General features: G+C 37.7%; 1 protein-coding gene across 1 annotated transcript in view; it reads left to right on the plus strand.

The window, feature by feature from the left end:
- Pcsk2 (proprotein convertase subtilisin/kexin type 2) overlaps positions 1–25,730 on the plus strand; it is a 270,847-nt gene that overhangs the window by 29,002 nt on the left and 216,115 nt on the right. The window contains exon 2 of the mRNA XM_046438653.2: positions 2,470–2,574. Coding sequence (XP_046294609.1) covers positions 2,470–2,574 — 105 coding nt within the window. The remainder of the gene's footprint in view (positions 1–2,469; positions 2,575–25,730) is intronic.

The following is a 25,730-nucleotide window of genomic DNA, read 5'->3' on the forward strand; positions in this document are numbered from 1 at the left end:
GTAGCCTTCTAAGTCTATGGAAATATATTGGAACTTTGTAAAACCCTCTATGGACATCTCATTCTCTATGTCTTTATTTTACATTTTTACCAGCTTTTCATTTACCTCAATTGGTATAGCTGTTTCAGAAAGCTGCAATGTTAAACAATTATCATAGATTGCTTTCAACAAACACCCTGGAGATAGGACTTTTCCTATTGTGCAAACTCTGAATTTGGTCAAATAATAACCAGCCTCTGAATGGGACTTTTCCAGATATGTTATAGACAATTATCTGGGAAGGAAGCTTTTTGAATAGCTCTGAACTTATGCTGTCTATTAGATTGCTGGTTTTCATAACTGTTGTGATTTTTAAAACTATTGGATTTCAAAGATACTGTAGAAATGGAGAGAAGAAGATAGGAATAGAGCAAGCAAAAACACCATAAATATTGTTGTTATTATTGAGATTCCTCTATTTTTCTTGAATAAATACCCTTAAGATACTGTAAGCATTTTATTAATTTCCAGAGTTCTGAAAAAGTTGAATTGACAGGGGTTTTTTTCAGTGTTTTAGTTTCTTTTACATAAGAGTGAAGTTTTAGAGGTTCCTACTCTGTGGTTCACAATCTCCCCCAACCCAAGCTATATATAGCTTTATATTTAACATGAATGAAAGTTTTTGATATACATCAATAATGAAATACTACATAAATTATGATATATCTCATATAACAAAATCTTATACCACTGCTGCCAAAGAGGTAGAAAATGGAAGTTTTATGAAAGCATGAGTGATAACTGAAAAAACATTTTGTATAAAAATATATATTCTTTGAGTGTGTGTGCATGTGTGTGTATGCATGGATGCCTGTGTGTGATCAAAGGGGAAGACCTGATACTAACTCATTTTACTATTAAGCACATAGTATTTCGCTCTTGGGAGTGGGTGAGCCTGGAGCACACAGTAAACAAATAAACTTTTAAATCTAAGTCTCCTAAAAAAGAAAATATGAAGGAATTTTATTTCATTGCTTGTGTTTTTATTCTCCAAATTTACTCTGTATTCCTTTTGAAATAAATGATATTTAAGAAATATCTCAACCACCTCAAGATCTTACTTGATCTAAAATGTTTCAAATAGGTCTCACTTAATTTGGGAAACCTTACTGTCAAAGCATTCACATCCATTTCCCTTTTCTATTGAACACTGAGTAGCAGCACACACACCTAAATTTCAGTAGCAAATACTTTGAGTGGTGAGACAATTGTAGTAGGACCCCCCTTGAAAAGCTCATTAAAAACCATGTATTGTCTTTCCAGAAAAAAAGTACACACTCACACTCTTTTTACACACACACACACACACACACATACATGTACATACAATATGTGGTACCAGGGATTGAACCCAGAGATGTTAAACCACATCCCCAACCCCCTTTTTTAAAAATTTTTATTTTGAGTCAGGGTCTCACTAAGTTGCTTAGGGAGGCTGGCTTTGAACTTGCAATCCTCCTGCTTCAGACTCACAAGTCTCTGGGATTATAGGCATGCACCACCACACCCAGTGTTCATAATTTTTAAGCATTCTGTCAATGCTTGTGAATGTGTATAAAGAGCATATCTTCACACTATGAAACGCATAAAGACAGGGCAAAGATCTGGTAACTTCAAAGCTCATACATATACAGAGAGGGGGAAAAAACCTAGAGGGGGAGTGTCTTTCTCAAGGTCTTTCTGTTATATGGTAACTGATATGAGCCACATCCAGGTCTGCCAACTTCCAGGTCAAGTTTATTTCCCAAGTTACCCAGAATCATAGAACAAATGATGGTTTTCTTTAGGTGCTTTAAAACCTTACAGGCCCTGTGCTGGAGACAAACTCTCATTATTGTGGTTTCTCTATCTGTCTCTGACACTCAGAGCTGATTCCAAGAATCCTTGGAACAAGAAAGAGGGAAACCTGTTCCATCAGCCAATGGGCATTTACAAGATGTAAGTGGTTCCTCTGTGCCCAGCCTGATAAGAAGCACCAAGGGGTCACAGTGAAAGCCCAAGGTACAGGACACACAATCCAGCTGTGAGGGAAGGAGTAGGTCATAACACAGTTCTGAAGCAACCAAGTGATGCGTGGAATATAAACACCAGTCCAAGAAAGGAGAATGGAGAACGTGGCACAGTATGGATACAAAGCAGACTTCAAGGAAGAGGAAAGGGAATCAAAGGTTGAATAGAAATTGGGGAAAAGAATAAGAGGTGTTTGGGGAGAGAGGAGGGAATGAGCACCGTATAAGCAAAGGCAAGAAGAAGGGAAGAAGTACAGGTGGAAACAGGGGGTCGAGTGTAGCACAAAGGGTGTGAATGGCTTTCTCACATACATACCTAGCCTGAAGGATGTCTGCATTCTGCAGCACCAGCTTAGGTGTTCCTGTCCCTGGGCCAGCCCAGAAGCTAACGTGTCTCTCATGTCCGTTTGCATCTCCACAGCTACCATTCGCAGAAGGCCTGTACCACTTTTATCACAATGGTCTTGCAAAGGCCAAAAGAAGACGCAGCCTACATCACAAGCAGCAGCTGGAGAGAGACCCCAGGGTGAGTTCTCCCTGGATAACTGCCTCCCAATCTCCACTGGCACCACTGAGCTCACTTAGTGGGAACAGAAGAGTAGGCAGGGACTTCTGAAGTCAAGGCATTTAATGGATTACGAGAGAACAAACGGGTCCTTCGCAAAGAGTGGCACTAGGGCCTCTCAGCGCCTGTCTTGTGCATAATAAGTAATCCTAGGCCCCTTTATAGGGCTGGAAGGGAAGAAAACAAGGACACCACCCCTTCCCTGGCTGTCCTGTCCTCAGTTTTTGTGTGAGAATTCTGGGTTGCATGGGAATATGTTTTGGCCTGTGGTGAATGGGAAAAACACCAAGAAGTTTAAGGAGTTTATTGAAAGTTTCTACTGATGAATCCACATGCTTTGCAGAGATTGCCATCACCCATATTGTGAGTGGGCCAATAGACAATCGGCTCTCCCAACCGTTGGTGGGCTCCTTGGTATCCATGCATGGTTGCAGTAGACACTAGACCATTTCAGACTTTCTTTCCACCCCGTGTTTTCTCACACCAACCTAATCTACCATGGTATCTCAACTTTCTGCTTGATGCTCATGACCCCAACTTTTGTTTTTGTTTTTTAATCTTCAATCTTTATCTTACTCTTAAACTCCAGGTGTCATGTCTACTTCCTCCAATAGCTCAAGCTTGACTTTCCCCCAACCAAATGTACCATCTAAGTCACAAGGCAGCTCCTCTCCCAGTGTTCTTGCTCGCTGCTTTTCAGAATAGAAACTTGGATCATCACTGTGCACTGATCCAAATGAGTAGATCTGATTTCTCTTAGGCAACTTACAAAGACAGAAAGTAACACCCAAGGCATGTTGCTTTCTATACATTGAAGGCAATGTAACCTCTTTCCCAGGACTCTTGGGAAAGAGCTGGTGGAAAGTGGGTCAGATGTTTGAGTCACAAATTTGCAGATGAGAACTCTTTTGAACAAATGGAATCTGGAAACTCGTTCTTGTGTGACTTTTCATGTGAACATTTTTTTCCTGCATTTAATTTAGGCTTTAATTAAAGGAATTCACCAACTGACAGGCAGGCAATTTTTCTTTACCTCCGCAACCCAGGTCTTCCAACGTGGCCTAGGGTGGAATTTCTGTTCTGAGAAACTACTTCATTATTGCTTTTTCAGTAAGAGGCCAACTGGCTGGTGCTGCCAGCCAATGCCAACCATTCTTAAGGGGTCTGTTGTAGAAATTGGCAACACTGTGAGAGAAGCTTTCTTTTTCATGTAATAATGGCCTTGGACGTGGCTGTACCAACTCATTGCCTGGGGATCCCTTGATCTTGCCTGTCTCATCTGTGAATCCAAGGTGGTCCCAAGCAGGCAAAGATCACTGTGGTGCATTGTGATAACTGATTTTTCCTTACATTTCAACTATGCCCTCTGATCTTGCCTTTCATAGCCAATTGTTTTCCTTTCATTTAGATATTTTCTTAAAAGTCCCATGGTTTCTCTTCTTCCATGATCAAAGATATGGCCCCAAATTCACTCAGAAACACATAAAAGGAACCAGAGACAGAAGGAAAGAGATGCTTAACAGGCTGGGGCTGAGAAGGAGAACTGAGAAAAGTGAAATTAAAAAGCCATTGTTTGGGTCAGAGAGATTATTGGGAGTAGGCTAAGATTTTCTTATTTCAGAGCTTTTTGAAATAATCTATGAAATCTTGATTCTTGCATTATAATGTTTTCCAGAAGAGGGGAAAATAAAGGCTGGGGTCATAGCTCAGTGGTAGAGCTCTTGCCTAGCATGTGCGAATCACAGGGTTCAATTCTCAGCACTGCATATAAATAAAAAATAATAATAATAAAAAGATCCATTGACAACTAAAAAGAATTTTTAAAAAAGAGGAGAAAATAAGATGGGTTGGATAATAAACGGGAAGATCAGGCAGGCTTTAGTAATTTTAATCAATGGTCTTTCTTTTCAAAACATTTTCTATTATCACTAAAAGTGCACTCACCCCCGTTCATCACCCACTTAAGAGTCTTGGTACCTGTACTTAATAGAAGTTATCACCTGCCCTGTTCATGAAGACCACAAGAAGATAGTAAGGAAACCTTCTTATCAAGGTTAAATATCAGAGATGATGTCAAAAATAAACTCATCCTAGGAAGATAGATCAGGCAGAAAAATCTCTTAATTCTTTATAAAAAAGAAAAATGATGTGTACTTTTCCCCCAAATATTAGACTGAATCCCACACCTCTCCTGCATGATGTTATTAAGGCATCAAATTCTGGCTTCTGCTGACAGCAAAATATGGCAATGACTATCCTTAAACATTGACTAGGAACAGTACAAGGGTAGAAATATAAGGACTCTTCCTTGTGGGCTTGTCAACGTAAACAAAAGGGAAAACATGTCTAGTTTGGGGTTCCCAAGCACATTTCAACAGATTGCAAAAAGAAAAGTAAATACAAATGTAGAAAGAAAAGGGGAAGGGAAAAGTAACCAGAAGAATTGTTGATCTAGGCTTTTCTCTCTTAAGTAGATGTTGTGAGTTATGCTTTATAAACCAAGAACACAAGATGTTTTATCATTCTCTGAAATGCGTTGTCTCCTAGACCTACTAACTATAACTGTGCATGGAACCTCAGCTCAGTTTCCTTCTGCCATCTCTGCACAACTGCCTGGCCTTTCTTATTGTCCATGGGCTTGTGAAATCCCCTTACATAGCCCAAGGAACCTTTCACATAAGTGCAAGATGGTCTGAGAAGAGACAGGCTCTCAGGACTGGACCTACTTATGAAATGTTTTGCCCAAAGATCAGCTATCAACACAAGAAATAAAGAAGAAAAAAATGGAAGGCCAAGGTGGCATTTTATCTTGTTTTGACTTTAGAAGAGAAATTTCAATGATGTCTCCCTCATTTTAGCAACTAATTTTTATGTTTAAGGTAAAATAGGGGGAAAAACTAGAAAAGATTTATAAAGTGCTGCTTTCAATATGTACTCTCTTGTCTTTCTAATTCTTTCTGCTTAAAAGGTTAGTATGTTGCTGAGCATCATCATTTAGATACTAAAAAACAATAATTGCATCTTGTTTATTTCTGAAATGTCTCTACATACTATGTACCTGAGTGAATAGTAGCTGCTCAGTAAATAATTGTCAAATGAATACATCATTAATAATTTTTCCCCAGCATTTCAATACATGAAATAGTATTTTTCTCTTCTTGTGACCCTATTCTGAAATATGCATCCAGGAAACAGTATAATCTTCTCTCTAGCTTCTCCGTTAGACACATTCATAATCATAGCTAAGAGAAACCAATTGCCATTTCATTACTTCCAAGACTGATCACTAAGAATCCCATGAAGAACCAGTTCTTGATTTCTAAAGTCCAACATACTCAGTTCCTGAACATATTCAGTCATCATACAACCACCAAAGTCATGACAATGTGTCTAGAAAGTTTTAATAGCTAAAATAATTCGAAGATGTAATAAACACCAAACTGGGATGAAATAATGAAACTAAAAATGCTGTCTCAACACCAAGTTCAAAAACAAATATTCTCCACCCAAAAGTCTCTGTGAGATTTGTTAAACTTTAGCTGGAACAGTGTCAACAAATCTCAAAGCCAAACCTAATTGTAGTCCACAGTGGACATATTATTCTACATAAATTCTACAAGGACCTGAAAAGTTGCTGAAGATTAGATTTATTTAAGATAATATTTGTTTCTAATTCTGTTGAACCCTACTTGTACATCTGAGATAATGTTGAAATGAAATATATTTTGAAAAAGAAAAAAAAAACATAAATAGAAGGAAGACCAGTAGAGTCTTAGAGGAAGAAAAAGAGGGAGAGGAATGATAGGAGGGGAAAAGGAAGCACTGGGGACAGAAATGGAGCAAATGATATTCCATGCATGTAAGATTAGGTCAAAATGAGCCCTGCAATTATGAAATACTAGAATGCACTCATAGAAGCATTTAAAAAAACGGAGGAGTCACATCATTCTATGAGTAACACACACTAGTCAAATGGAAGCCAAGTAATTTAGTAAAGAAATAACCTAAACTTCCTTTGTTGAGGGAAATTACATTTGATTCAAGTATTACAAACATTTATTTCTTCTTCTTAGCAATCTTACTAGGCCATGCAATTATCCCTCAAAATCATTTTAAACCTGTTCCAACTTTACAAAACAGGAACCTCTATCCGTCCAATGGCAAAATTCCTTGTTTCCCCATCTGAAAGAATGGATGATAGTTTTGTGTGTTTGACATTTAGGAGCTGTTCCTTTTTAGCTTCTTTTCTCTTCTAAATGTATCCACATGTTTAAATGGCAGTCACATGATCCTGCAGGGACCCATTTCTATTCCTTAAGGATCTATTTCTGGAGGGTTTTAACCACTAAGCCACATTTCCAGTTCTTTTTATTTTTTTTGTTTTGAGACAGGGTCTTGCTAAGTTGCTGAGGCTGGCTTCGAACTTGCAATCCTCCTGCCTCAGCCTCCTGAGCAACTGGGATTACAGGCCTGTGCCAGCACACCCAGCTATTTGTGGAGTCTTTATATACTACAATAACCCACAAAAGTTAGTTTCATTGGATAATGCAATCACTTCAAACATTTTATACCTTGCCCCCATAAAAAACAATATTTGCAAAAGACAACTTTTTTGTTCTTTGAAATTAATCAGACATGATTTATGTTATTTGCTCATAAAAGTCTAAGCTAATGAGTGAACCAGACACTCTTCTTCTGCACAATTTGATACTATAGTAATTAATATTGTTTTTGAAAAGAGATTAATTATCATGGTTGAAGCTCAGATGGTTGACAGAGACTAGGAATGGCTTGTAATTGCTGCACATACTTTTCTGAACTTGCACAAAATCTAACTCAGTGCAGTCATTTAACTATAATTGATGAACACCTTATGCATAGACAGCTATACATAAACTCCGATTAGAAAAGTTAAGCATTGCTGTTGAGAGAGTGAGATCTTAAGGAACCCATAAACCTACTAGAGCAATAAGGAGCAATTTAGTCACCGTCAACACATATCTTTTCAAAAAGAATATTGAATGCTTAGAAGTTCAAAGCAAGCCAAGAAATTCACATGCTGTCTTCCTCCACGAGTTATGTAAGATTTTCGTGGCAATTACTAAGCTCTCAGTTTCCAATTCCTTTCCCCTCCCCAAATACTTAGCATTAATCATAGATTTATGATAAGGACAGGTCACTTGTAAGCATTGTGACCAAGTCATTTTTTTTCTTCGATTTATACAAGTTAACTATTTTAATATTACTTAGAACAAACACTAGGGAAAAGACGAAAAGAGCACCATTGCCTTCTACTTTCAAATGAAAAAATTTTTAGAGAAAAAATATCCTCTTTCACTTTTTTCTTGACCCAAGCTTCCTCCAGTACTAAACCAGTGGAATTTAAGGCATTTTCTATCTTTGCGGTGAATGCATGTCAATCAACCCTGGAGGCTGGGCAAAAAAAAAAAAAAAAGAGTAGTTTGACAGTTTTAGAACCTTTTCAAAAGAATTTATACCCAAAGAATAGGCTGGTTTTATCCTTGTACTTGTTACATCTAAAATAGTCAGGCTTGTGCTTTTAAGACTCTGCTCTAAGAAATGTATTGGAATTCTCCAATTTGTTTTCCAAATGTCTCCTAGAGGGAAAGAAAGAAGCAGATAGATTTGATTAGATTTTACTTATTAGGAATCATAAGTAAGTAACATGGTAAGTTTATAATTAATATTATAGCAAACACAATAGTTTTAATAGTATTTTGTATTCCAGCAGGTCTGAATGACTGCTGTTGCCATTAATTCTTATTTCCTTGTAGTTAGTAGTTGGACCAAGTGTAGTTCATGACTTACAAAAATCCATGTAGTGGTTGTTCTGTCACTAATTTGCATTTCATCAATTAATTTTCCCTACATCTCTGCATAAAGAAAATTATAGAACAGAAGGAGTGCTAAGGAAACATGAATTTAGCCCTTTGCGTTGAAGCTTTAAAATATGATTTTACCTGTGAGACAAAATAGACCAAGAGAGGGTAAATGACCTCCTTCGGGTCACACGGCCAGAATTAGTAATTAGTGGGAAGAAAACTGTTCTCAACATAAGGTTTAGTTTAAATAAAAATCTAAGTGAGAATTGATAATGCTTATGAACGTGTGGTTCTTTCAAATAAATTGTCCTCACTAATGAACAATTCTCTACATTAAAAATAGTATAGTAAAAAAAGTGAAGTTACATCTTAAGTTTATGTAATTTACATGAATTCAGTGAGTTCAGCTATAAATGGAAAAGGATAAAAGGAGAGGAAATAACAAGGGTGGGCACTTTGGTTCATCCTCTGCTCAATGCTCATATTCCCTAAAATGATCATGAACAGAGCAACGATGGATTGGCTGAGAGCACAGTTAGCCTCAGTTCCCTGGTAACTCTCATGGCGGGAGGATTTTCCCTTTCTGGGTGAGAGATTTTAGCATTTAAAGATAATACTTTGGGTGCAAAAAATTTCCTGAACACAAACCAAATTCTTCATCTGCTGAAGGAATAAGGGGACATGACTAGATTCTGAAATTTCACACTTAGTATGTACAGAGACACAATATTGGTGGCTAACTTCCCTAAACTTTTTCAAAGTTAATTTTAACCATGCATAATTTCTACTTTGCGCACTTTAGCATTCAATCCCCTAAGGTATGATTTCTCTATGAGAAAGTAAACAAAGATGGTATCTTAACTTGGATTTCCTAGAAACAGATTCTAGGATGGGGAGTGGCATGCAGGAGGTTTCTTGGGGAGAAAGGAAACAGGATCAGGCAGAGAAAGAAGCTGATCTGAAATGTACTTAAACCATTGGGGCCTCAGTGAACCCTTCAGGAAACTTGGAAGCAGGGTTGGCCTTTGGAGTTATGCTAACTTGAGGCAAAGGCTTTTGTGCCTTGCATCAACTAGATTTTAGTAAGAGGCATTCCCCAGAAAGGGACTTGATTTTAGGTAAGTCACCTCTTTCTACCAAAGGCAATTCTCTTTCCTACCAAAGGAAATTCTCTGTGGAAGACAAACTCTGAGCCATCTTCAGCAGTTAGAGATGTGAGACAATTCTGTAAAGATCTGGGGATACACTGCAATATCTTCCAGTTAGTCTTGAATTGCCTTCAGTAAAAGACAAAAATCTCACATTTGGTTCAGGAGACATTTTTCTGGGAGCCCATTCCACCCATGAATCAGCCCAAAGGACATCTGGTAGGACAAAAATGAACACTTATCACCCCTTTAAAAATAATCTTGGGGTTCATACACTGATCCACTGTATTCCATGACCCCAACTCTGTCCTGCTCCTGGTTCATTTTTCCTGGTTTGGTGACATGTGCCCTTAGGAAGAGCTGAGATTCCTGGGCACTTTTTGTCAGCAGAAAGAAAGTTCCAGTTCACTCAGAGTTGACAAGACTTCCAGGGCCAGAGTTCTTCCTGTGGAACGTGGCACTCCATATCCACTCCCTCTGTCTCCTCCAGTTGCCTCTCGTTCAGAGCATAAACACGTATCTGTGGCACATGACCTTGACCACATTTTGAGCCCAAATAGCAAAGCTTTGAGACCCAAGTAGAGCAGTTTCTGACTTCACCTCCCATCTGGTGGCCAAATTCATTTTCAGGACACCCTGCCAAGAGGTCAGCAGATGTTCATAAGCGATGCATTTTGAGAGTGACTTGGCAGCATCAGAAGAAGGAGAAACACGGTAGTGGGGTGGGGAGAAGAAGCAGAGGGAGATGTCTGCATCGATGTCTGACCTGTGGAAAAAACTCATCTGCCCTAATCTGCTGGTTTTATTATACAGCAGGGAGCGACTTTCAGCATCTCCTCTGGGCTTTGCAGATGTGCCTGGCTTCCCGCCTCAAAGTGCTGCTGGTGGTGCTATAATTAACTATTTGTGGGGAACTGGGGAGAATTATTTACTACAACTTTAGAAAGACAGGGGAAAAGCTGCTAATGAGTAAGCCTGGTTGTTTTCCTAGACGTGAGCACATTTTTAAATGCACGGCCATGCTTCCTAAAGAAGCAGGAACAGTGGTGCAGGGTGGCGGAATGATACCAGCAAGCCCAGAGCTCTCCAGGCAGGTTTAACTTTCTTTGGATGAATTCAGACAAGCTGTCGTGTAGAGAAAAGCAACATGGAGAGATGTGGCTCTGTATCATTTTTCTAACCCCTCAAATGCAAATTCTCAAATCGTGGGTTGGCCAACTTTTAGAATTTCCTGGAAAAAAAAAACAAACCTTAAATGAATGTAGGGCTAATCTTTTCTGATCTACCTCAGCTGATTTCTTGAGCCTTCCCCAAGATGCTAAAGGAAGTATGTTTGGGGACCTGAAATGCCTCCTTATATCCTCTAAAAATGAATATTTTGTGTATGGTTATTAAATGCACCATGTAACTCCTTTAACGGGCTTGATAGCAACTCATTTATTCATTCATCAAGTGTTTACTGAGCCCATACTACATGCCATGCACTGTTCTGGATCCTGAGATTCAATAGTGAACAACAACAGCAACAAAAATATTCCTCCTGGGGAACAAAGGAGAAAAAAGGAGATGAACAAAGCAATAACATGACTGGTTCTAAAAAAAAAAAAAAAAGTATTAAGGGGATGAATAGACCAGAGAGAGGGAAAGAGTGAGCAACATGAGAGAAGTGTTTCTATTTTATAAAAAGCATCCAGGATTGTCTACTATGATATAGTGACATTTAATATAGACCCAAAGGAGATAGAGAAGATGTGCACATAAGTATGTAGAGAAAGAGAGGAAACGTCAAAAGGAAAGGCCTCGAGTCTGGGGCACACTTAGTGTGTTCCAAAAACAGCAAGAATACCAGTAAGACTGAAGGAGTGGGTCAAGGACAATGGGAGGAGAAAGGGAGAAAGACCACGGACAATGTTGACATTCAGGGTTAGAACTTCAGATTGACTCTAAATGAGACGGGATTTATCTGCCTCTGGGTGAATAACAAGACTACAGGGTAGGGCTGGAGGGGAAGCAATTGGAAGTTAGGGAGATCAGAATCAGATGAATATTATATTTTAGAAGAGAAAGGCTGGTGGCTTGGGTCAGGGTAGACATGGAGGAGGTGGTGAGAAACAAGTCAGACTTGGGGAATATTGTAAAGTGAGAGTCTTCGAATTTGCTGATGGATTTATTGATAAATTAGATGAGAAGTGGAAGGGAAAAGGAGAAGGAAAGTGAGACAGCTGTCGGTCTGATTTATTATAGGATGGAAGCAGCACTTGTATGAATGGAAAAGATGGTAGGAGGAGTAGGTTGGTGGATAATACGCAGGAACTTAATCGTTTGGTTTTAAGCATGTTAACATCTGTGGTTTCTTTTAAGTATCCAAATGTAGATACAAAATAAACACATGGATGTAAAGGTGCAGCAGAGAAGTCAGAGTTGGAGATATCAATTGGGAGTCATCCATATATTAGTAGTGTTCAATGGATTTCAGAAAGAGTTCTTCAAATAATTTCTTTGTTAAGATTCAAAAATCTATCTAGAAAGTAATTGCTCACTCTTCAAACTACTGCTCCAAAATGAATTTTATTCAATACTTAGGTAGAAGAAACTATAAATGCCCTTAATGATGACATAAACAAATAGTTAAAATATCTATCTAGTGATAGAATATTCTGAAAATAATGTTTTGTGAGGCAAAAGTAGGTTGGAAGTTACAGATGCTCAGAAATGTTTAAAAAGATTCTCCAGAACTCTCCATAATTATTTTTAAATTGCTTCAGTTGTTTTCCCTTTATGATGCCTATTGACATATTTGTGATCTCATATCTATGTATAAACAGGCTTCATGTTCTTTTATCCAAATCAATAAGTGGAATTGAATTCCTGCCATTTTCAGTCATTTCAAAATCTTGTGGGTTCAGGAGAGGATAAGAGGAATGAAACTAGGTCTAGAAATAAGTAAACAGCAGTTAGACAAAGAGATTCATGTCTGAATAACAACTCAGTTGCTGGAGTTTATCTAATTGGTTTGCCATTATCTGTACTGAAAATGTTGTGTTTTCCATCTTCTCTATGGCAAGTATGTCCCATTTAGCAATAAAGAACATATTGCCTGAGAGAAAAACAGGTAAAACAAAACAATTTTCCATTTTTCATTGTCCTAAAAGAGGAGAACAACCCTCCCCAACTATAAAGAAATTCTTTTTTTTTTTTTATTGGTTGTTCAAAACATTACACAGCTCATGACATATCATCTTCCATACATTTGATTCAAGTGGGTTATGAACTCCCATTTTTTACCCCAAATACAAGTTGCAGAATCACATCGGTTACACATCCACAAATGGATGTTAGTTTTTGTAAGGACACCTCTTTGAATCAACATGAGAAAGCCCTCCTCTAGAGAACAGAAGAAAAGAATAGCAATTAAAACCTATTGTGTAGAAATTGTCTATCAGGGAGAAAGGGAGTGTCGGGGGCAAGTCCAGTTGGAGTTCATGCTTGGGTTCTAGTAACAGTTCGGACACCAAGTACATGTCTCCTTGAATGAACCACTTTATCTTCTTTATTTTATTGGTTATTCAAAACATTGCAAAACTCTTGACATATCATTTTTCATACATTCGATTCAAGTGGGTTATGAACTCCCATTTTTACCCCAAATACAGATTGCAGAATCACATCAATTACACATCCACATTTTTACATAATGCCATATTAGTAACTGTTGTATTCTGCTACCTTTCCTATCCTCTACTATCCCCCCTCCCCTCCCCTCCCCTCCCATCTTTGCTCTCTACCCCATCTGTTGTAATTTAATTCTTTCTCTTGTTTTTTTCCCCTTCCCCCTCAAATTCTCTTATATGTAATTTTGTATATCAGTGAGGGTCTCCTTCCATTTCCATGCAATTTCCCTTTTCTCTCCCTTTCCCTCCCACCTCATGTCTCTGTTTAAAGTTGATCTTTTCCTCCTGCTCTTCCTCCCTGCTCTGTTCTTAGTTATTCTCATTATATCAAAGAAGACATTTGGCATTTGTTTTTTAGGGATTGGCTAGCTTCACTTAGCATAATCTGCTCTAATGCCATCCATTTCCCTGCAAATTCCATGATTTTGTCATTTTTTAGTGCTGTGTAATACTCCATTGTGTATAAATGCCACATTTTTTTTTATCCATTCATCTATTGAAGGGCATCAGGGTTGGTTCCACAGTCTAGCTATTGTGAATTGTGCTGCTATGAATATCGTTGTGGCAGTATCCCTGTAGTACGCTCTTTTAAGGTCTTCAGGGAATAGTCCGAGAAGGGCAATAGCTGGGTCAAATGGTGGTTCCATTCCCAGCTTTCCCAGGAATCTCCATACTGCTTTCCAAATTGGCCACTCCAACTTGCAGTCCCACCAGCAATGTACAAGAGTACCCTTTTCCCCACAACCTCTCCAGCACTTGTTGTTGTTTGCCTTCATAATGGCTGCTAATCTTACTGGAGTGAGATGGTATCTTAGGGTGGTTTTGATTTGCATTTCTCTGACTGCTAGAGATGGTGAGCATTTTTTCATGTACTTGTTGATTGATTGTATGTCCTCCTCTGAGAAGTGTCTGTTCAGGTCTTGGCCCATTTGTTGATTGGGTTATTTGTTTTCTTATTGTTTAATTTTTTGAGTTCTTTGTATATTCTGGATATTAGGGCTCTATCTGAAGTGTGAGGAGTAAAAATTTGTTCCCGGGATGTAGGCTCTCTATTTACCTCTCTTATTGTTTCTCTTGCTGAGAAAAAACTTTTTAGTTTGAGTAAGTCCCATTTGTTGATTCTAGTTATTAACTCTTGTGCTATGGGTGTCCTATTAAGGAATTTGGAGCCTGATCCCACAATATGTAGATCGGGGCCCACTTTTTCTTCTATCAGGCACAGAGTCTCTGATTTGATATCAAGCTCTTTGATCCATTTTGAGTTAACTTTTGTGCATGGCGAGAGAAAGGGATTCAGTTTCATTTTGTTGCATATGGATTTCCAGTTTTCCCAGCACCATTTGTTGAAGATGCTATCCTTCCTCCATTGATGCTTTTAGCCCCTTTATCAAATATGATAAAGTTGTAATTTTGTGGATTGGTCTCTGTGTCCTCTATTCTGTACCATTGGTACACCCGCCTGTTTTGGTACCAGTACCATGCTGTTTTTGTTACTATTGCTCTGTAGTTTAGTTTGAGATCTGGTATCGCTATACCTCCTGATTCACACTTCCTGCTTAGAATTGCTTTTGCTATTCTGGGTCTTTTGTTTTTCCATATGAATTTCATGATTGCTTTATCTATTTCTACAAGAAATGCTGTTGGGATTTTTATTGGCATTGCATTAAACCTATAGAGAACTTTGGGTAATATCGCCATTTTGATGATGTTAGTTCTTCCTATCCATGAACAGGGTATATTTTTCCATCTTCTAAGGTCTTCTTCTATTTCTCTCTTTAGGGTTCTGTAGTTTTCATTGTATAAATCTTTCACCTCTTTTGTTAGGTTGATTCCCAAGTTTTTTTTTTGGGGGGGGGGATATTGTGAATGGGGTGGTTGTCCTCATTTCCATTTCAGAAGATTTGTCACTGATATACAGGAATGCCTTTGATTTATGCGTGTTGATTTTGTATCCTGCCACTTTGCTAAATTCACTTATTAGCTCTAGTAGTTTCTTTGTAGACCCCTTTGGGTCTGTTAGATATATTATCATATCCGCATATAGTGATAATTTAAGTTCTTCTTTTCCTATTTTTATGCCTTTAATTTCTTTTGTCTGTCTAATTGCTCTGGCTAGTATTTCGAGGACTAAATTGAATAGAAGTGGTGAGAGAAGGCATCCCTGTCTTGTTCCAGATTTTAGAGGGAATGCCTTCAGTTTTTCTCCATTCAGAATAATGCTAGCCTGAGGCTTAGCATATATAGCTTTTACAATGTTGAGGTAAGTTCCTGTTATCCCTAGTTTTTCTAGTGTTTTGAACATAAAGGGATGCTGAACTTTGTCGAATGCTTTTTCTGCATCTATCGAGATGATCATGTGGTTCTTATGGTTAAGTCTATTGATGTGGTGAATAACATTTATTGATTTCCGTGTATTGAACCAGACTTGCATCCCAGGGATGAATCCTACTTGATCATGGTGCACAATTTTTTGATATGCTTTTGTATTCGATTCACCAGGATTTTATTGAGGATTTTTGCATCTAAGTTCATTAGAGATATTGGTCTGTAGTTTTCTTTCTTTGAAGTGTCTTTGTCTGGTTTCGGGATCAGGGTGATGTTGGCCTCATAGAATGAATTTGGAAGAGCTCCTTCTTTTTCTATTTCTTGAAATAACTTGAAAAGTATTGGTATTAATTCTTCTTTGAAGGTTTTGTAAAACTCTGCTGTATATCCATCTGGTCCAAGGCTTTTCTTGGTTGGTAGTCTTTTGATGGCTTCTTCAATTTCCTCCTTTGTTATTGGTCTGTTTAAATTGTGTGTATCTTCCTGACTCAATCCGGGAAAATCATATGACTTAAGAAATTTATCGATATCTTCACTATCTTCTATTTTATTGGAATATAGGGTTTCAAAATAATTTCTAATTATCTTCTGTATTTCTGTAGTTTCCGTTGTGATATTGCCTTTTTCATCCCATATGTTAGTAACTTGAGCTCTCTCTCTTCTTCTCTTCGTTAGCATGGTTAAGGGTCTGTCGATCTTATTTATTTTTTCAAAGAACCAACTTTTTGTTTTATCAATTTTTTCAATTTTTTTTTGTTTCAATTTCGTTGATTTCTGCTCTGATTTTAATTATTTCTTGCCTTCTACTACATTTGCTATTATTTTGCTCTTCCTTTTCTAGGGTTTTGAGATGAAGTGTGAGTTCATTTATTTGTTGGTTTTTCCTTTTTTTAAGGAATGAACTCCAGGAGATGAATTTCCCTCTTAAAACTGCTTTCATTGTGTCCCATAGATTCCGATATGTTGTGTCTGTATTTTCATTCATCTCCAAGAATTTTTTGATTTCCTCCTTTATGTCTTCTGTAACCCATTGATCATTCAGTAACATATTGTTCATTTTCCAAGTGATGCAGGATTTTTCCTTCCTTCTTTTATCATTGATTTCCAGTTTCATTCCATTATGATCAGATATGGTGCATGGTATTATCTCCACACCTTTATATTTACTAATAGTTGTCCTATGGCATAATATATGGTCTATCTTTGAGAAGGATCCATGTGCTGCTGAGAAGAATGTGTATCCACTTGATGATGGTTGATATATTCTATAAATGTCGGTTAAGTCTAGGTTATTGATTATGTTATTGAGTTCTATAGTTTCTTTATTCAGCTTTTGTCTGGAGGATCTTTCCAATGGAGAGAGCGGTGTGTTGAAGTCACCCATAATTATTGTGCTGTAGTCTATTTGACTCTTGAACTTGAGGAGAGTTTGTTTTATGAACGTTGCAGCACCATTGTTTGGTGCATATATATTGATAATTGTTATGTATTCTTGGTGGATGGTTCCTTTTAACAATATATAGTGTCCTTCTTTATCCCTTTTGATTAACTTAGGTTTGAAGTAGATTTTATTCGATATGAGTATGGCCACTCCTGCTTGCTTCCGAGGACCATGTGAGTGGTATGATTTTTCCCAACCTTTCACCTTCAGTCTGTGTATGTCTTTTCCTATCATATGAGTCTCCTGAAGGCAGCATATTGTTGGATTTGTTTTTTTAATCCAGGTTATTAGCCTATGACTCTTAATTGGTGAATTTAAGCCATTAACGTTTAAGGTTACTATTGAAATATGGTTAGTACTACCCGTCATGCTTGTTTATTTATTTATTTTAATATGGCTAGTTTTTCCTTTTTGGTTATTTTTTTCCCTTCCCTTTACTGAGTTACCTCCTACTGTTAGTTTTGGGTGCTGTTTTTCAATTCCTCTTCTTGTAGTGTTTTACTCAAAATGCCTTGCAGTGCTGGTTTTCTGGCTGTGAATTCTTTTAACTTTTGTTTATCATGAAATATTTTAATTTCATTGTCAAATCTGAAGCTTAATTTCGCTGGATACAGTATTCTTGGTTGGAATCCATTATTTTTCAGCGTTTGAAATACGTTGTTCCAGGATTTTCTCGCTTTCAAAGTCTTTGATGAAAAATCAGTCGTTAACCTAATTGGTTTACCCATGAATGTAATCTGCCTCCTTTCTCTCGTAGCTTTTAATATTCTCTCCTTGTTCTGTATGTTGGCTATCTTCATAATTATATGTCTTGGAGTTGATCTATTACAGTTTTGAATGTTTGGGGGTCCTGTAGGCTTCCAGGATTTGGCAATCCATTCCATCTTTCATCTCTGGGAAGTTTTCTACGATTATTTCATTTAATATGTTGTCCATTCCTTTGGTTTGAACCTCTATACCTTCTTCTATCCCAATGACTCTCAAGTTTGGTTTTTTTATGACATCCCATATCTCTTGGATAGATTGCTCGTGAGATTTAAGCATCATTTCTGTGTTGACTATATTCTTTTCAAGTTGATAAGCTTTGTCTTCATTATCTGATGTTCTGACTTCTACTTGATCTAGTCTATTTGTAATATTCTCCTTGGAGTTTTTAATTTGGTTTATGGTTTCCTGCATTTCTAGGATTACTGTTTGGTTTTTTTAAGATCTCTACCTCCTGGTAAAGCTCGTTCTTTGCAGTTTGAATTTGTTTGTTTAATTCATTTTCAAAATATACTTTCATTGCTTGGACTTGCTGTCTCATGTCTTCTCTAATATTCCGTTCCATCTGAGTTAGGTATGCCTTGAGTTCTTTCCCTGTCCATGTTTCTGATGCTTCTAGGTCCTCCTGTAGATTTAAGTTGTCCTGCATTGTTTGTAATCCTTTTTTCCCTTGTTTTTTCATGTTGTTCACGTTACTTTCCAGCTCTGTTTGACTGCTTTGTAACTGCTTTCTCCTATAAATTTGTTTTGGTTTTGTATATCTCTGTTGTCTCTCCTCTGTGGTGGGAGATTATGCCTAGAAATGTTGGGCTTTATTGTACTTTAAAGCTGATTCATTCAATTCATAAAAGGCTTCCGGGTTCTGTTTGTTTTGGTTTTTTATAGTTCCACTATCTCTCCTTTGTATTAGGAGATAATGTTTAGAGATGTTGGATTTAATTGTGATTTAAGGTAAATTCATTGGTTTCATTAAAGGCCTTCAGATTTTGATGGTATATAGAGAACTGAGGTTTGGACTTAGGATTTTATGTTAAGGTCGGGTGATTTGATGGTATGGAGGTTAGTATATGTTAGCTTCTTTGGGGGGTTACTCAAATGCAGGCGGATATTAACAAGAGAATAGACAGGAGTACTTGGGGGTAGTTAAGGGCTTAGGCGGACTATAGACCTATTCACAGTATTCATCTATTTGCATTTAGTAAGTTATATGTAGTCTGGGTGTTCATGCTTAAGAGGAAAGATGGGGAAAAGGTAAGGATGCAAACCAAGAAAGAGAGAGGGAGAGAAGAAAGAAAGAGAAAAGAATAGAAAAGAAAAGAAATGATAAAATAATAATAATAATAAAAAAAAAACACAGTAAAATAAAAATTACAATTGAAGAGAAAAAAATTACAATTGAAGAAGAAAAAAATAATTAACAAACATACAAAAAAAATTAAAATTAAAAAATTAAAGAATTAAAAAAATTGAGAAAAGAGAAAAAAAAGGGGGGGGGGACACTGTTAGGCTTCTATTTTCTTCGCTTCCTGTAGGTGGTGCTGTGCCTTCCAGGCCAAGATTTTGCCCTCTGGTTGTAGGATACAATCCATGTGAGGCCGCTCCCTCCCCGACCCCCCCACCCCCACCCCCGTGTCTCTCAAAAACCTGTTAGCTTAGGTTTATTCCTGGCCTTTCGTCCCCTGGCTTCTCCTGCTAGCCCAGCCTTCCCCAGTGTGATGCCTCTTGGCAGTTCAAACTGTACTCTGGACCTGCAGTTTGCTGGGTGTGGAGGGTGGCTATTGGAAACCGGCACCCTATTGTTTTGATTTTTTCCGCTTGCCCCTCCCCCAGAGCTGGCAAGACAGGTTTCCTTTTCGCCGCTGATGGGAGGGGGAGTTGGAGGTCAGGTGTCTTTACCCTTTCGCCACTTCTCTATGCAGGCTCGTTCTGATAATCCCTCCCCCGGAAAGCCTGGGAGAGATTTTATGCGAATTCCCCGCTGTATGGGAGATCGGCTGAGTAACACACACCTGTTTTATTGTTGCAATCTGTCAGAAACTGGCGTTGGTGACGTCAGCTCTCCAAGATGGTGGCCGCCCGTGGGTCAGCCTGGATCTTCGGTCACACAGTTGGCTCGTGTTTGAGACTCAGTAACCTGTCCTTGGTGATGGAAATCCTTCCTCTAGGTTTCAGTGCACCCCAATTTTGCTGGAAACTCCTAACAAGATAGCTTTTTGTCGTTCTAACTCGTTATTCACCTGTGCAGTGACGCGGTACACGGGGTGTGCTGCACTCTGTTCTCGGCCATCTTCCATCCCCAACCACTTTATCTTCTTGTTTCCAGTTTCCTTATTTATATTTTGAGAATCGTGGATCATCTGGTCTCTAAAATGCTCCTTAGATCTTCATGTCCTTAATTCCAGAGATAAACCTAAAGTGTCTCCACCTGATAAAGGTCAAACTCAGGACTAAAATGTAATATTCTAACGAGTATATGATCCTTTCTTTTATATATCTTTATTTTCATCTGAGAAAAGGGGATTTGCTTTAAACCAATTTTCTGAGATATTTGGAGAACTATGTTAGTCTCTTTATCTTTTAGAAAATAATATCAAATCTTGTGTTGAAACCAGTTCGGTAGAGTTCTTTTTTTTATTTCTTACATACATGACAATAGTTGAGTGCATTACATTCATAATTATCCATTCATAGCATAATTTTTCATAATTCTGTATATAGAGTATGTTCACACCAAATTATGCCATTATACATGAGCTCTCTTATTTTTTTGCATCAAAATTCTTAATACACCTTTATACCACAATTTATCATATCTCTGTTTGTATGTAAGGTATGTTGATACCAAATTCACATCTTCATACATGTATTTTGTATGATGACCGTCTCCTTCTACTATGAGTTCTAAAATTCCATTTCTTGCCTCAAGGGAAATGTTAGATGATGGAGTAGAGGTTATTCATGCACTTGAAGGTCATAGCTCCTTTATTGTGTTTTGTAAGTTGAGGTTCTGTGTAAGATTTCACTTGATATGGTGGGTATGGAGGAGTTGGGTTTCCTTCAACTATGAAACAAAGTTTGAAAACCATTGGTTTTTAAACTAGTCTTTTTCTCCAACCCCACCAATCCATACATCCAACAGAAATCACAAACTGAATGCCCAGACAGGTCAGGCAAGTAGATTTCAAATTGAGGTGGGCCAGATAGAAACAAAGCAGTAACCCAAGCAAGAGGGTAAATGATATAATTATCTTCTGCTTCTGTCTGGGGAACACAATAGGAAATGGAGGAGGCTATAGAGAATCAGAGAATAGACACACTGTCAAAACAAAGGAAGCAAATCATCTTCCTCAGCTGTTACCTCCAAAATTGGAAGCCCATAGTTGTCAGATCTACTAATTAAAAAAAAAAGCTAATTACCAATATTTGTGTAGAATCTTTAATCTTTGAAAAACTCTTAGTGTCTAAATCAAAATTTCTTAACACACTGTCCAAGCTAAAAATATGTCAGTAGAATAAGTTTGATCTTAGACCACTATTTCACAATCCCCATCTACAACTTTCCAGAATGGGATGAGCCAGCATCCAGCAAGACATCTCTATGGCCAGTCCTTGACTTCACTCTTTGTCAAGGTTGTCCACATAAATAATCCTCCCCAAAGAAAAAACAGTAAAATAAAATAAAATGAGGAAAGAAAACGAAAATTAAAATGAAGACAAAGAAAACATATTTAAAGACAAAATTAAAAGAAAGAAAAAAAAGAAGATAAAAATATCTCTTCCTCAAGGTAGATCCAAATCTACCTCCTTGCCAATTTAATCCACAATCCAGATTGTGTTTTCTAGGCAAAATGATTCCATCTTCCATGCAAGAGCCCTTCAAACATTTGAAAATCATTATCATGCACCTAAAACTTCTTAAACATTACTTGTCCTTCCACATGTTTGAATTGAACTTGGTGTTCATCTTCTGTGCCTTCCAATCACACATCTCTGCACATTGTTGGGAGCTGAGTACACACACCATGCAGCTATTCTCTGATGATTTCAGAGTAGTACTGGACTCAGTACCTGCATCTTTATGTATTTTTAAAGCTACTCTTCTCCTAACACATCCTAAGATTATTTTAGCCTTTTTTGGAAGTTATAGATCTTATTACTGACTAATATTGACAATATAATTAACTGAAATTCCTATGCCTTTATCAAATACACTGATAATCAATCCACCTTGGAGGTACTGGTCTTAAAACAAGGGACTTAGATTTACTTTTTGAATTTTTCATATCCTTGGAGTTCATGCTGACCTATTAAGTTTTTGGATCCAGACTCAGTCTCCTTCCCATTTTCCTGCCATCAGTAATTTTGATCAGCATCAATATCTGAAACCACTTGTTAAAAAATAAAACTGAATGGACAGGAAAAAAAAATACTAAGCTCAAAACCCTTTGTCCAGGATGACATAAATCTATATTAACATAGACTCTAAGGGATATCTCACACTGACCCCATATTAAAAGGACATTGTAAAGCACCCAAAGTCCCTAAAACATCATTCAAGTTAAATGAAAAAGCAGAGTCTCACAAGGGAGTCTATTTGAGGACTGTATTTCTACAGCTTAACAGCATGGCTCTGAAGCTAGTTGATTTGTTTGTGTATATTGCTGTCTGGGAAATCAGTTTATTTGCCATGGAGCAATCTAATTCAGTCATTCACATGACCAAAATCACCAGACCCACCAGTTTTCAATCTGGTCCTTTGAGGCAATTTGAATTTAGTTGATAACTTGTTCACACACCTGCAACTGTTTCATGTTGAATCACGAAAAATTTTAATCAGAGAACCAAAATCAATGGGTAATTGCTAATCATGAGAGTACCAGGTGGCTCTTAAGTGTGGGCCAAATCAAATTTTTATAAAACTTAATAAAGTGATTCCTTTTAAATGAGTAAGTCAAGACATCTCAGAAGTAGACTGTCAGCTAAGGATCATATTCTTCACAGCTAAAATATAACCTACCATCTGACTTATATCAGTGATCTCAAATAATATTCTAACACTTATTCATCTGACATGGGCAAGTTACTTAACCTTCACCAATCATCTCCATTTAACCATCTCTATCATTAAATATCAACGAAGTCCAAATGACTGGAAATAAATTGCCTTAACTTTTAGTCTCTATCATGGAATCACAATGAAAGTGCCAATATCTGCAAATAAATGTCTGAGACCTCAAAGCTAGAATAGTGACTTCATCTTTAAAAGGGCACATTACTTTCATAAATACATTACAACTCTTTACCAGAGGAGAAAAAGTGACCGTGTCATCTACTTCTTCTGCATGCTTCCCATTTAATTCTCTACTTACTCTCCTTGACTGGCCCTACACACACACACAAAAAAAAAAATCAGTGCAAATTAAGACAGTGATCCTCACACTGTATTATGTTAGAGTCCTTGAATTTCCTACCAGAATATTGTGAATAGCAAAAATATTAGTTTGGATAAAACAGGCTATGCTACAAAAACCAAATTGGTCCTTAAATCCCCTTGGTTTTCTTCTCCCTCCTGCCACAGGTACAGCATGGGTTCATACAAGTTCTGATTAACATAATATTTCAGTAGCTGATGATTTTTTTAAGGTTTCACCATCTTGACAGGCCGCTCCCCTAATACATGGCTTCCAGGGCACTGGCAGAGAAAGGAGAAATAGAAGCTCAGTGAGCTCAACCCACGCATAAATGCCTTAGCTTAGAAATGGCACGTATTACTCTCCTCCAATTGCCCAGAAATAGGCACAATGCATGTCTTCATGTGTTGAGGATGGAAAGGGTAGAACTCCCTTTGCTCAGAAAAGAGAGGCAAATTGGATATAGGAAGAAGTAGAAAGCTCTTACACAAGAGTTTCTTTTTAAATTGAAATACACACACACACACACACACACAAATTCTCTTCCTTGGTGAGTCCTTGGGATTGAGACTTGTCTTTAAGCTGAGTATTTAATTATGCTGACAACAAATACTTAGCTGCAATCTCTGGCTAAGAAGAAAGTATAAGGCATTTGGGCTAAATGTGGCACTTGTATTTCCCCAAGAGGTCTAGAGCAACACCTCTCATCACAGGTGCTTCCGCACTGTTACCTGGTACCTCCTCTATCAATGATTGCATTGATTTCTCCACTCACTTGGCATCTCTGTGACTTTATATTTAGCAGAATGTGATGGTGTCGTGCTATGCCAGCTCTAGGTAGAGACCCCACCTGACCTGATGGCTTCTACTCCTTTCTCTTGGAAGTCAACTGCTAGGTAGCATGTGCAATCACCCTGAAAATACCACATTGTGAGAATTCTAAGCCAGGTGCAGAGGTCCATGTGCTACAGGAAAAAGAAATGGCCCAGGTGAGGTACATCAAGATACCAGCCATGTGAATGAAGGTATCATCCTGGAAGAGGATCTTTTAACTGCAGTGACTCCAACTGGTGCTACCTAGAGAGAAATCATTCAGTCATGTCCCTTCTGAATTCATGACCCAAAAATCTTGAGCCAAATAAAATGGTTGATTTAAGCTTCTAACTTTTGGCATAGTTTACTAAGTGCAGCAATAGTAACAAGACAAAGGTATCTTCCCATCAGTTCAGGTGGAGATGAGTGGTGGAGAATGAATCCTAGCATGAAGCATAGTGAAGTAGGCAGACAGGTGAATCCTGAAGATGCTGCGCCCTAGCTATCTACAGCAGGTGTGTGCTGTCTTTTAAGTTATGCTACTTCTTTGGCTATTATTGCTCCTGTGGCATGATTTATGATTAATTTGTAAATTTGTTTTAGTTTTACAGTTAGCATTAGGGTAAGCACTAGGAGTTGCTATAGTGGGATGTTGAATGTCCCCCAAATGCCCCTGTGTTGCACATTTAGTCCAGCGTGGTGCTATTGGGAGGTGATGGGACATTCAGGGATAGGAGTTCTGGTAGATCATTAAGTCTTTGGGGGAATACTCTTGAAAGGAATAATGGGACACTGGCCCCTTATTCTTCCTCTCTCTGCTTCCTAGCTCATGATATAAGAGGTTTTGCTTTATCTGCATTCCTGCTGCCATACGCTTGCCTTGCTACAGGCCCAAAACAATGAGGTCAATTGATGTGGACTAGAACCTCCAAAACTGTGAGCCAAAAAGAACCTTGTCTCTTTATAAGTTAATCATCTCTGGTATTTTGTTATAGTGATAGAAAACTAACACAGGAGTTGTTACCTGATTTTATTTTGTGCACATTTTAAATAATATATCAATATTAAGAAACCAATGAAAATGATTTTCCTTGTGAAAGAGTCCATTCCTTGTTTTAAGTTCATTTAAGTTTAAGAAATCAATGCATTTGAAAAATATCTAAAAGAAGCGAGACTTTGCAAAGTGTGAACTTTGGTGTGAGACAAAACCAAGGTATCCCTTGTAGTGCACTGACAACAGCAGGTAACAGAAAAAGTGGAAAGAACAGCATGTGCAACAGAAAAAGTGGAAGGAAGAATCTGGAGCTGGGAGTTCTAATCACAACTCTACCATCTATTGACTTTGTAACCTCCAAGGTCCCCATGTGTGAAATGATGAATGATATCAACTGTGTTTATTTCCTGTGGTTACTGTGGTCATCCAGTCCAATGGAAAGGAGAAGTCTTTGCACACTCTGAAGTGTTACTGTTGTTCATAGAGATCCAGGGCAGCATTTTATTCTTTTAATTTTATTTTAAAGAAAATACATGATGCAATGTTATTTTAATATAATTTTTCCTGCGCACATATTTATCTATTCATCAATCTATCCATCCCTACAGGGCAGCATTTTAAATTGTGTGCTGACAAATCTAAAAATAACCTAAAACTGTGTAGGAACTGAGTTCATTAAAAGAAACTCAACTAAAACTATTTCTTA

This window comes from Marmota monax, unplaced genomic scaffold (assembly GCF_021218885.2).
Source record: "Marmota monax isolate L192 unplaced genomic scaffold, Marmota_monax_Labrador192_F-V1.1 WCK01_AAM20220418_F8-fsc00005, whole genome shotgun sequence".
In the NCBI taxonomy this organism is placed as follows: Eukaryota; Metazoa; Chordata; class Mammalia; order Rodentia; family Sciuridae; genus Marmota; species Marmota monax.